The sequence below is a fragment of the Pipistrellus hanaki genome (genome assembly GCF_964339955.1).
Source record: "Pipistrellus hanaki genome assembly, chromosome: 14".
Lineage (NCBI taxonomy): Eukaryota > Metazoa > Chordata > Mammalia > Chiroptera > Vespertilionidae > Pipistrellus > Pipistrellus hanaki.
This window is the reverse complement of record NC_140516.1, coordinates 17,055,348-17,068,567: the sequence shown is the minus strand read 5'-3', so window position 1 is coordinate 17,068,567 and position 13,220 is coordinate 17,055,348. Positions and strand designations below refer to the sequence as shown.

General features: G+C 54.3%; 2 protein-coding genes across 2 annotated transcripts in view; both read right to left on the bottom strand.

The window, feature by feature from the left end:
* Nucleotides 1–12,184, bottom strand: part of SAR1A (secretion associated Ras related GTPase 1A) — a 197,743-nt gene extending 185,559 nt beyond the window's left edge. Inside the window, exon 1 of the mRNA XM_084903717.1 lies at nt 12,172–12,184. The gene's annotated coding sequence lies outside the window, so the exon portion shown is untranslated. The remainder of the gene's footprint in view (nt 1–12,171) is intronic.
* NODAL (nodal growth differentiation factor) lies at nt 2,734–10,922 on the bottom strand (the record flags this gene model as incomplete). The annotated part of the gene is made up of 3 exons (XM_084903713.1): nt 2,734–3,140; nt 5,458–6,155; nt 10,730–10,922. 3 exons carry the CDS (start codon nt 10,920–10,922, stop codon nt 2,988–2,990), a joined length of 1,044 nt encoding a protein of 347 aa, XP_084759839.1. The 3' UTR covers nt 2,734–2,987.
* Nucleotides 12,185–13,220: the final 1,036 nt, after the last annotated feature.

Below are 13,220 nucleotides of genomic sequence, written 5' to 3'. Positions count from 1 at the left end.
GCCAATAGGGAGTCTCGGCCCTGGCTTCCTTCTCTAATGTAGGGTTCCGGTCATCTTTCCTAGGTGGTTGTGAGGCTCAAGTAAGGTGGGAAAGGAAGCACTAGCCCAGTGCCTTGTACATCGAGGTCAGTAAAGCACTGGAGCACAGCTCAGTTGGCGTGGCACCAGAGCTCAGTCGGCTCCCGAGTAAGCAAATTTGGGAAGGGCCAGGCCTGAAGACTCTTTAAGGGCCAAATAATGGTGAAGGTACTCTCATACATACCTGACTCTACCCCAAAGGCAAGTAGGATATGAACCTCAAAGGCAACTCTGGGTATAGGGGTAAGGGTTTTGCTGCTAATAAAAGGCTTTAGAAGACGGAGATGAACTCCTGACTATGGTGCTATGCGAAGCAGGTCTGTGTTTCTGCTTCTCTCTGTCCTTTCTCCACCCTTACTGGCGGGCCTGCCCACTTCCCCAGCCAAGGAGAACAGTGCACCTGATTTTCCCCACTCACCTACTGAATTGGCACTGCTCTAGAAACAGAAGTAGGCCTTTGCCTGGAGAGCGAGGTAAGGTACCTCTGTTCTATAAAAGCCCCTTCCTGCCCCCCAGGTTAGGACAGGACTCCGTTATCAAGAGGTAGTATGTCCTCCAACTTACAAAGTGTTCACCAGCACACAGGGTCGACCATGGAGCTGTGTAGCTAGGCTTGGCCCTAAATACCTCTGGCAAGACAGCGGGATATCCCTGCTGCTGACACCAAACCGAGTTTTCAGCAGGGGTCAGAAGAAGGTAGCTCCACTCGTTTGTGCCTGCATCTTCTGCTTACCATGAGGCAATGCCTTGTCCTCAGTGAAGTTTGGTCTCTGAGTTAGAGCTGCTAAGGAGACTCTCCCACATGCCATAGCCACAAAATAGTGTGACCTGCTCTCTTGGCCCCCACCATAGAACTACTGGGCACCTACTTAGTAAAGATGCTCTCAAGTCCTGGGATGGGATTATCTCCCCCAAGAAGTTCAGTTTGGTAGTGGAAGGAGAGTTCTGGTTCCAAAGCTAGGGCGGCAAAGACCTCTGCTATTAAGGACAGTGCCCCCGGGGGCTCGAGACCAAAGCTCGGGTCTGGGTCCTGCCACTCCTAACTGTGTGGTCAGGCCACTAGGTCTCTCTGGGGTCTCATTTAGGAAAGAGAATGGGACAAAAACTGACCTCACAAGGCCCTTCCAGGAATCAGATGCAGAATCCCATTGTGTCGGAATTGTGGGCAGGGCAGGTCTGTTCCCACTCCAGGAAATGAGCCGCTGAGTCAGGGCATTGAGGTTTCTCAGGCACAGGCCTGGCTCTGGTCTAGCCAACCCTGCCTGAACCAGGATTACTACCTTGACTCAACCAAGGCTGCATGTCTGAACTCAGCAAGGGTCCTCACGTGATTGGGATCATTTCCCAAAGATGGCTTCTTGGTGAGGCAGGTGCACTCACACTCCCAACAAAAGGGCCCCTTGCCCTGCCAAACAAAGAAATATATAGCTCATCCTAGCCGGTTCGGCTCAGTGGGTAGAACATCCGCTCTCGGACTGAAGGGCTGTGGGTTCAATTCCCGTTCAAGGGCACGTACCTCCGTTGTAGGCTGGATCCCATCCCAAGGTGCATAACGGAGGGAACCGATAGATGTGTCTCTCGCATTGATGTTTCCCTCTGTCTCTCCCCCTCCTTCTCTAAAAAAAAAACAATGGAAACATGTCCCAGGTTGAGGAATAACAAATATATATAAAAATTTATTTCCCCCATTTTGGCAGTGCTGATAAGAGAAATGCAGAATTGCTGCCTTTGGGGTCTTTTCATCCAGAAGGCGAAAAGACCTGTGTTTGGTGGGGGAGCTCCCTACAAGAAAGCTATGCTCCTTTCGCTGTGCTGCTGTGAGAAACCTGGAATTAAGGCAATCTTAGAACCCTGGGCAGCAAAAGCTGATAAAGGACAGATAACGGGATGGCAGGGCCTGGCTTAGCAGGCTTTGTAGGGAGATGGGATAAAGCCTAACTTACAGCTCGTGGCTCTTCTGAGCCTCCCAACGGACATTTCACAGGAATGCATTTAGGATCCACCTGCTTTCCTGTCAGGATGAGGCTGAGTAGTGAATTACTCACGTGAGGGACAAGGGCCACACAGCTTCTCAGCGGCTGAGCTGTGATCATAACCCAAATCTGCAGGGCGTTCACCCCTATGGACAGGAAGTTCAGGGCCTCATCAATAGCACGCATTGAGAGACAGAGGTGAACTGTCACCAGCTTTAATAGACTTTGGGGGGCGGGGGGGGGGGTGTGAGGTGGAGGGGGTCTGAGGGCCCCAGCTGCTGTAGTCCAAAGTGGCCAGCTCTCTGGGACGAGTCCTGCCTCTCCCTCCAAAGACACCAACGGGCCTAGAAGGACTCTGCAGTGGCTTTATGACTGTACAGCTCCTTAGCAGAGATCCACTTCAGGAAGCCTGGACGAGGCCAACAGATTGCTACTGGCCAGCCAGAAAGATGTGGGCCCCTCGCCCAGCCTGAGGCAACCGGAGCCAACGGACTTTTTTAAATTTAACTCAGGGATGCTTCATCTTGGGGGTGGAGGTGGCAGAGACCACTTTCAAGAATACATAAAAGGTACAGACAACCTTGTCCCCACCTCAAAAATGCATATATGCTGCCCCAACGTTTGCATACAATTTCCGGGAGGGCACAGGTTTAAAAAGGCAGGTCAGGTCTCTTCATTAGTGCTTCCGCTCGCCACTGTCTGTCCAGCAAAGAGAAAACCCAGCAAGGCTGCCTCCCAGGCTCCCCCTCTCGCTCCTGATGGCCTCTGTGTAGCCGGACTCGAGGGCCTACGTTTGCAGCGTGGACAGCCGCCTCCTCATGCCTGGTGGACAGGGCAGCCTTCCCTTTACTTCTTCGCGTTGGATCAGATGGTCGTGTCTTCCAGGAGCCCCCCAGCCTTCGGGGGAACGGGCAAATCCAGCGCCCCGCCAGGACCTCAGAGGCACCCACATTCTTCCACAATCATGTCTTTATGATGCTCCAGAAGGACTCTGCCGTTGTCCACATACAGCATGCTCAACGGCCTGGTCTTCACGGGGGCACAGCAGGTGGAAGGGACGCGGTGGGGCTGGTACCGCTTCAGCAGACTCTGAAAGGGGAGGAGAGGGGTTAATTTGACACTCAGGTCAGAAAAGGCCATTTCTGGGTGAAGTGTGAAAAAGATACCGAGAGTCTAGATCAGTGACTGGGTGCAAAAAACAGAAGAAAATTGTTTTTCGTAGAGGAATTGGCATGCCAATACCTCATCCACGCTAACTTCTAAAATCGCTTCTGCACCGAAACCGGTTTGGCTCAGTGGTAGAGCGTCGGTCTGCGGACTGAAAGGTCCCAGGTTCGATTCCAGTCAAGGGCATGTACATTGGTTTCTGGCACATCCCCGGTGGGGGGTGTGCAGGAGGCAGCTGGTCGATGTTTCTCTCTCATCGACGTTTCTAGCTCTCTATCTCTCTCCCTTCCTCTCTGTAAAAAATCAATAAAATATATTAAAAAAAAAAATAAAATCGCTTCTGCTTTTTTAAAGCATCTTTCAAAGAGTAGATTCTAAAAGCTGTATCTGGGTAGAACAGTAGTTAACTTATATGCTCTCCTATTATTATAGTCTAGAGTGAATACCAGTTTATAAAATATTCCAAGAAACTCCTGGCGTAGTTCCAAGAACATGAGGCAGAAGAGAGTCATGTGGAAATTCTTGTGGGACTTGCTGTGCTGCCCGGAGAAGGGCAAGCAGAGTCCATGGGAGGAAAGGTAACTGCCCCCTGGCATTCTGGAACGGGCCCTGGCCCTGTGGCCCAGCAACATCCTCTCAGGTCAGAGTTGGCACCTGAGACTCCCTGGATCTCTGTGGCTCCCTCTGGCCTCGCTGCAGGTGGGTTGGTGGAGTGAAGTGGGGCCTGAGAGAGGTTTGTGAGGGCCTCTGCCAGAGATAGGTCCTCTGGGCTGGCCCCCACCAGTACCTCCCTTGCACGAGCTCAGCTCACATGCTCCCCAGCGCTCTGAACCCTGCCTGAGGGTTGGCATGGAGGATGCCCTCTAGGGCAGCGGTTGCCAACCGGTGGTCTGTGGACCACGGGTGGTCCGTGAGGTCCGAAAGGTTGGCGACCGCTGTTTTAAGGAAACCTTTGGAGCAGCAGTTGCCAACCGGTGGTTTGAGGTCCAAAAGGTTGGCGACCGCTGCTCTAGGGCAAGAGATGCTCAGTCTAGGCTTCTTGGAGTAAATAGAAACACGCTATGGCCTGTGAGAGCAGGGCAGGGCTACCTAAATGTCAGGGTCGTTATATTAGCCTCTATTCTTTTTTAAAATCCTCACTTGATGTATAGAGAGAGGTGAAGTGGCCCTGATGGAGGATGGAACCGGAAATTGAACCCACAGCCTTTTGGTGTATGGGGCCACGCTCCAACCAGTTGAGCCACCCAGCCAAGAATAGCCTCTGTTCTCTACTCTCTCCAGCTCATTCTCTTGCCACTCCCTCCAACACCTTCTAGAACTTGGGCTGATTCATGACACTGTTGGTAGGTAGTCTATGACCTTATCTAACTTCTGCAAGATGGGTACCAATTCCTATTTTAGGCAGCAAAACTACAGTGGCTGGGGGAGATTAGAGATCAACCGAAGGACTTGTATGCATGCATATAAGCAAAACCAATGGAGGAAAAACTCTGGGGGGGGGGGGGGCGGGTAGGGCATGTATGGGCATGGAGCAGGGGGGCAATGGAAAGATATGTACACATATAATACCTTAATATATATATATATATATATATATATATATATATATATATATATATATATATACTGGGTGGGATATTATTATCTCAATCATGGCCCCACCAATGTGGCCCCCATTTCATCAGTGAATCACAGAGTTCTAGTCATGATAACAGAACATCTATCAACTACTATACAGGCAGTATACATATCATCTCATTTAACACTATAACACCCTATAAAATATCCCCATTTTACATGAGACTTAGACAGAGGAAGCAACTTGATCAACATTACACAGCTAATAAGTAGGAATCAAAGCCAGGCCTCTCTTATCCCCAAACCCCAGATGCCGAACTTCCTTTCCTAGAATGTCAGGGTTGGGGAGGAGTTGAAACCCTCTAGTGTGTACCCTCCACCCCTAATTTTATGAAAGACAAGGGAAAGGACCTAGGAAAGCGATGTGTACAAGACTACGCCAGGGGGCGTGACCCCTTCCATGTAGGCTTTCTGAGGATGCTGAGGTTGGTCCTCTCCATATCCTTAGACCTAGCACACGGTAGGTGCTTGCATAACTGTGCAGGGGTGAATGAAGACAGCCATTTAATAGCAGAGTTAGAGCCTTGTGCCCCGGATCTGGCGGTCCAGCCACTTCCCCACAGATTGCCCGCCCTCCTCCCGCCAGGCCCTGGCGTCACACCTGGATGTATGCATGGTTGGTGGGGTGGAACTCCTCGCCCACAGGGTTAGGGCACTCGCCCTCGCAGCGATAGGCATTGTACTGCTTGGGGTAGATGATCCAGGCGCCCCAGCCGATCAGGTTGAAGTCCACCTGGAACTTGACCCTCCGACACAGTTGGCTTCTGTCCGGCAAGTGATGTCTCGGGTGCCTCCTGCCCTTTTCCTGGAAGAGCTGTCCCTCCTGGGCCCGCCAGGAGCTCTCAGCTTCCCACAGCAAGGTGGCGCCACCCAGCCTCCTCTGCTCGGGAGGGAGGTTGGAGTAGAGCAGGAGGAGCACGTTGGCGACAGGTGGTGTGGGAGGCCGCGGCCAGCATCCTCTGGCCAAATTGGGCTTCTGCTCCCCCAGCTTCCCAGGGTGCTTCAGCCACTTGGAGAGCGGCCTGGTCACCTCCAGGACCATGCTGCCAGAGGAAAAGGTAACCTGGGACAGAGAAACAGTGAACAGTTCCATCCGAAGACGCTCAGGGCAGCCGGCTGGGTCCCGATCCGCCTCCAGCTTCGGCTGGTGGAAGATCTCGATGGAGAGTGGGACGCCCGGGGAAAGATCCAGGGGGCTGGCCAGCTGCAGCCGGAGCTCAGCCCACTCCAGGTCCTCCTTTTGGCTCAGGAAGGAGAAGTCAAAAGCAAAGGTCCAGTTCTGCCCATCCACCTCCACATCTGAGTGGGGAGAAACAGGAAGGAGGCGGCGTGAGTGGGGACCTCCCTCAGTCTCCGTCAGCGTAACCACCGTAGCTCATGTCTAAGCTCTCACCTCAGACGAATCACTTCTCTTAATCCTCACCTTGACCCCGGGAGATGGGCATGTGATTGAACCCGTTTTAGAGACGAGGAAAATTGAGACCCGAAGAAGTTAAATTGCCTGCCCAAGGTGTCATTCTAGGAAAGTGGCAGAGCCAAGAATAAACTTGGGTTTGCCTAACTGAAAAGCCCAAACTCCAAACTCCAAACTCATTATTCTGCCACTCCCCCTCAAGGCACTCCAAAGCTAGAGAACAAATGGTAAAAATTGGACGAGTTAGTTTCCATTCCCCTATTCTCTCTCTCTCTCTCTCTCTCTCTCTCTCTCTCTCTCTCTCTCTCGCGCGCGCGCGCGCGCGCGCACACACACACACACACACACACACACACACAACCTAAGGCTGAGCTTTAGATCTAAACCCTGAGCTTTCTGACCTAAACCCTGGGCTTCCAACTCACCCAATGACCCTGGAGCAATTCACTCGCCAGGCCTCATTTTCTCTCTGGGAAGGGCGGCCTGTCTCACAGGCTCCATGCGGTGGGTGTGCAGATCACGGAAAGGCTCAGAGCTCTTGGGGAGGCACAGGCAAGAGAAACCAAGGACTGGCTGCCCTCTTCCTGGCCAGTTTCTCAAGATGGAGGCAGAAACTTCAGGAAGTGTTGGCCACCTTACAAATAGGCTTCTCAGGCATGCTAAGCTTGACTTTGCGCTGACCTTGCGCTTTCCACCTGGCGGTTTCTCCTCTCTACCTGCAGGGCGCTCCCTCTCTCCTGCCCCAGTTCACCCATAGGCCCAGGGCAGACACGCCAGCACAGGCAGCCCTATCCCACCCACCCACCCACCCACGACACTAAGCCCCAAGCGGATGAAAAGGAACGGGAAGCACATTCCATTTATTTTAGTCCTGAACTAATTTGGTCTGAAGTCTCGGATGGCATGGGTTTATAAATGTTCAGGTCCCGAAAAGTGACTTTTAACTTTTTTCAGCCCAGTTTCTTCTTTGCAATAGGAATGCCTTACCCACCTCTGCATTAACAGACCCAGGAAAATCCAGACATTTGAGGGTTTATTGCTAAATAAAAGACAAGGGTTATTCTTAGAAATAAAAACCCTTTTGCGCATAGATCCAGGAGGTAGTGATGATCTGATTGAGGTCCTTCTGGGCAGACCACATAACATTTTATTTATTTATTTATTTATTTATTTGTATATTTTTATTGACTTCAGAGAGGGAGAGAGAGCTAGAAACATCAATGATGAGAGAGAATCATTAATCAGCTGCTTCCTGCATGCCCCCAACTGGGGATTGGCCCAAAACTCAGGTATGTGCCCTTGACCAGAACTGAACCAGCGACCCTTTAGTCCACAGGCCAATACTCTATCCACTGAGCCAAACCAGCTAGGGCAATGGTTGGCAAACTCATTAGTCAACAGAGCCAAATATCAACAGTACAACAATTGAAATTTCTTTTGAAAGCCAGATTTTTTAAAGTTAAACTTCTTCTAACGCCACTTCTTCAAAATAGACTCGCTCAGGCCATGGTATTTTGTGGAAGAGCCACACCCAAGGGGCCAAAGAGCCGCATGTGGCTCTCGAGCCGCAGTTTGCCGACCCCTGAGCTAGGGCAACAGTTTATTCTATTTATTTTATTGTCTCACAGAGTATGTTGGGTCAGACAGTAAGTGAATTTCTCTGAGAAATCCAGCCTGCATTAGAAGGGACAATTCCAAAGCTCACCCTCAGGCAGCTTTCCCAGCCCACCCTGGTGGCTCCGTTTCACTTTATTCCCACTTCCCTCCTCGTTAGCACCCGCAGGGGGCAATAACCGGCCCTTGACTAGCAACTCTCCTCAGAGGTGTGGGGAGGAGGCTGGCATTACCCGCTGCCCATTGGGGCACCGCCTGGCCACCTGGGGACCAGGCGGGGCATGTAGCAACTCCAGGCCACCAGCACCAGGAGTTAACTATCACCTCAAGTATCTACAAATGGGAAGGCATTCCAGCTCAGAGGTTAGGAGCAGGGGCCCTGATTTCTCCAGTGATGGTTCAAATCCTGCCATTTGCTGTTTAACATTGGGCAGGTTGTTATTATTTGAGGCCTTCTCTGGGCTTCAGTTTCCCCTCTTTGTAAAAGGGAAGTGGTGACAGTATCCACTGGGATGTTGTGAATACTGAGTTAATGTCAAGTCTTTATCTAGCGCAGCCACCCAAGTGCAATATAGACAGACACTGGCTGTCAGCAACCGCCTTTGCCCAGGCCCACAGTTAAAAGGAAGGCGGAGAGGTCCTCTGTCACCGGGATGGGCGGAGTGTACGGAGGGAGGGCGGGAAATGACTCCTTCCTGCAGGAGGACCTTGAGACTCCTCAACCCCACCGCCGGCCAAGGGCTCCCTGGGACACAGTGCTGGAAGGTTCATCTTACAATAGGGGTGTCCACTCTTTGGGGGGTCGTGGATGCCTGATGAAAGCTAAGAATGTGCCCTGGCCCGTTTGGCTCAGTGGATAGAGTGCGGCCTGTGCACTGAAGGGTTTGATGGCAGCCGAGGGCATGCAACTCGGTTGCAGGCTCGATCCCGGCCCTGGTTGGGGCGCATGTGGAGTAACCAATCGATGTGTTTCTCTCACATTGGTGCTCCACTCTCTCTAAAAGCCAGGAGGAAAATATCCTGGGGGGGGGGGGGGGCAATTAACAATAAACAAATAAGCAAATAAAATGTAAAGAAAAAAGGTAAGAAAGCTTTTCTCAGAAAAAACCCCCACAAAACTATATCTCCCGCTTATGTAATAAAAGCGATTTGGGCTGCCCCATGCCAAGTGTTTTATAAACACGGGCTCCTTTAAACCAGGGACACACGGATGTAAAGCCTATTTGGTAAGAAGACTCCAACCCACACCCATGTCAGCCCTCCTGGTGCAGCTGACAAACAAACCCAGGAAAGAAAAAGGGGGTTAGGGCAATCCCTCCTCCTCAGGCTCCCTCCAGCCAGGCGGTTCTCACAGCTTTAAAAAATGAAGCGATTCACAGCGATGGGCATGTACTTAATGCCACTGTGCACTTAAAAGCGGGCAAAATGGCCCATTTTTGTTATGTATATTTCACCACACACACACAAATGAGGCGGAAAGAAAGCCAGCTCCCCGCTTTGCAAAAGAGGAAACTGGAGAAATCAAGTCAAGTGCCGGGGCCACCTGGGGAAACGGGAGGCGGGGTTTGAGGGGCAAAGACTCAGTTCTCCTGACTCCTCCCAGTCTAACAAACTCCCCAACTTCGGGAAAAGGGGACCTGAAAAGTGCGACCCACCCCCCCACCCCCAAACCCCGCAGTGTCCGGGCGGAGGGGCCGAGCACTCGGTACCTTTCAAATTGTCCTGCCCCCCGGGTGTCCCTCGTCTGGCTGGTCCCCAGATGACCCTCCCGGAGAGGGTCACCAGCTGTCTGACCCGAGACTGGGCAGGCCCGGGACCGCAGGAGGCCAGCGGGGGGCCGGGCAGATCAGATTGTCGGATGTGGATTTCGCCGCGGTCCCGGGAGGGCCGTCTAGCCCCGGCCGGCGGCGGGAGGGCCGGCGGCGGGTGGCGCGGGGCGGCGGGAGTCCCCGCACACCCCGGGCGCCAGGATGTGGATTGCGCGGGAAGAGGGGACCCCGCGGGAAGGGACGCCGAGGGAAGGGCTCCCTGTGTTCAACACCCACCTGCCCCCCTTCCCCGCAGTCCCAGTGCACCCCGAATGCTCCTGGAGGGAGAAGCCCCCAGGTCACCACGGCCATCACCGCCCTCCCTCCCCCTCCCCCTATCCCCTCCAAATCTACGCTCTGAACCTGTGGTACCGGGGATACGGACACCTCCCAGCCTGGCCTGGAGTACCCAAACCGGCCTCGCTTCTCGACTTGGGGGGTCCCACCTCTACCCCCACATCTCTGGGTCCTAATGCCGGAGGCTACGTTTTGGAGACCCTGCCTCCATCCGGAGACTCGCAACGCCGCACCGGTACCCATCAGCCTCGCTCTCCAAACGAAAAACGTTGGACAAAATCATTGCAGCAAAACGAAGGCCCATTGATGGCTATTCCTGGTTTTGTGCTCAGCGGGGTTTGGTGCTTTGTTATCCAGCCTTGTCTCACCCCGCCCTGGTCAGGGCAATATCCACTCCCCTGCGACAGGTGCGCAAACCCGGGCGCAAAACAGACGGAAGTGGCGCCATCGGGCTCCCACTTAGGGTGCCGCGCTGGACCCACAGAAACTAAGATCCGGGACCCACACAAACCAAGATCAGGGACTCACATAAACCAAGACCCGGGACCCACATAAACCAAGAATCGGGACCCAGCGGTCTCTGTGCGGGACCCGCCCCGAGCGCCACAATCCCGCCACCCGCCAGCCCTGCTCCCCAGCCCCACGTCGTCGAGACACCCCCAGACCCACGACTCGGGGAGTCCCCACCCGCGGCACCCTTGGCTCCACCCCGCTCTCCTCCCGGGAGGCGGGCGGCCTACCTTGCGCCTGCAGGCTGCGGATGATGTCCGCCTGCGGCGGGTCGCGGTACAGGCTCAGCATGTAGGCCAGAGGGGACGGCGACGAGGGCTGCCCCCGCGCGTGGAGGGGCACCGCGGCCCCCGAGGCGGCGCCGGCCAGGAGCAGCGCCCTCCAGACGTGCAGCAGGAGGGAGGGGAGCCCGGGGGCGTGCATGGTGGTGGGCTGGCCGGGCCGGGGAGCGGAGCCTGGCCCTCCTTATATCCTGGGTCTGCCTAGCCGCCCAGCCCCGCCCTACCTCCCTGGGGGAAGCTTTAAGATCTTATACACGCCCTTCTCCCCCCCCCCCCCACACACACACACCCTGGGGGGTGTCCCCCAGAGAGATCCCCTACTCGGGAGGGCGGGGCCTGGGCCTGGTAGGGAGGAGCCCAAAGGTCCATGGACCATCTAGTTTGCAGGGTCTGGGCACCCTGGCGCTCTAGGTGTTATTTCCCAGACAGAGCAGATTGCGGCCTGCAAACTCCCAGGTCAGCATTGTGGCTTCGGTGCTCCATTCACCTGGGATCCCTGCCCTTTCCGGTCCCTCCAGCCTCCAGACGTTATGTCTGGCTCAGCCAGGAGCAGGTAGGGAATGGCGGTGGAGCCGGTTCACCAGAGGGTGTGTGGACCACAGGGGCCTGTGATGGTCAGCCCAGCCCGGCCCAGCAGCCTTCCCAGTCGCTGTCCAGGTGGACTCTGGGAGCACCCCTGGCCTTATCTGGCGGGGCCCATGTGGAGGGTCAGCCTGGGGTGGACTACTGGGTCCTCAGGGTTGCTGGAACAAAGAAGGTGAGCTCCAGACCAAGGCCCACAGGGTTCTGCTTCCAATATGTAAGTGCTCCCCTGGGGAAGACAGAGGGCAGGGCCACCAGCATGAAGACCGGACTTCTCCACCGGAGAAAGGAACGTGTTTCCGCTGAAGCTGGAGCCGAGCCCAGCTGCCGGGTGATCCCGGCCCCCTCAGTGCCTGTGGTGGCTTCGGGCTCTCCCCTTCACAGGCTCACATCACTGAGGACCCTCAGGAGAAAGGTGACGTCCAGGTCGGCAGCCGCTGTCTGCCCCGGCAGGTCCCTCAGGAGACCTGGGTTTTCGCTTGGCACCTCTCACTCCTGGCTCTCGGGGGCTCTGCTTTCCTCATCAGCTCAAGTGAGAGAGATCCTTGCCTGGCCTCCCTTTCCAGGTGCTAAGTCAGATCCCGGCTGGAATTATTGTACCTTTAAAGAAATGTAAATCCCTGCCCCGCGTCAGGTTTGAACTGCTTTCCTCCACTCAGGAGGCTCCCCCCACCCCCATGTCCTTTTCTAGCCAACCAGCACATTAGCAGTTGGTTAGCGTTTACTGAACCGCCATGTGCCACACACAGGTCGCCTCCAGCTCCCAAGAACCACTGCTCAGCCCTGAGGAGCGTTAGACGGTGGAAGGAGGCCCAGCAGGCTGCAGCCCTGTGTGGGGCGGACGCCATCCCACCCAGCAGGAAGGGAGCTGGCCGAGGGCAGGCCTGGGTTGCAGACCATGGGCCTGGACGATCTGCTCAGCCTGCCGGCAGCCAGCTCCTTAAGGCTGGGGCCTGGCCTGCTCGGGGTGCTCTCCCCACAGTGCGGGTCACAGCGGGAGCCAGTAAGCCTTGGCTCAGTGAAGAGTCAGTGAGCGGCGCTGTGCCTGGACTTGCCTGAGGAAAGGTATCACCAGGAGTGTTTGTCACACTACTGATTCCGGAGGCCCAGTCCAGACCTCCAGAATTGTAATGTGAAGAGAGGGCTTTTTCTACATTTTAACAGGCACTCCCTTAATAATTTTTTAAATACATTTTTAAATTGATTTTAGAGAGGAAGAGGGAGGGATAGAGAGATAAAAACATCAATGAAGAAAGAGAATCATGGATTGGCTGCCTCCCGCATCCCCTCCCCCCCTCCCCCCCAAGGCCTATGCCCTCACGGGAAATCGAACCTCCTGTTTCAAAGGTCAACATCGACCATTGAGCCACACTGTCCGGTCACTCCCGGTGATTCCTATCAGACAACTTTGAGAACCTGGATAAGCTGGGGTTCTAGCTGTGGTTTGGAAACCACCTCTCTTCGTATATAAAGCATGTCTGGGGATACTTCCTTTCATGGAGAGTAATTGAAACAAATTCCAAAATGCTTTGCAAGCTCCAAAACCTGGCTTATTTGTAAAGCTTTGTGCATTTGGATATTAGTGTGGTTGTCACCCAACTTCTCCAGCCTGGAGGCTTGCTGGCTGGGTGCTGTGAGCCCCAGCCCTCTGCCTCAGACCCCTCCTCACAGGCAGAAGGCAACCTAACCCAGGTTATGAATATATTCATGAAAAACGATGATGGATTGTGCTTAGTGCTGTGGGAGCCCCTGACAAGGATATGGGAACCAAGAATGACAATACAGGGGAGGGGTGCATAGCAAGACTGAGGTATAGGAGTCAGCCTCCCCAAAACCCAGATCTCCCAAACCCCTTGTG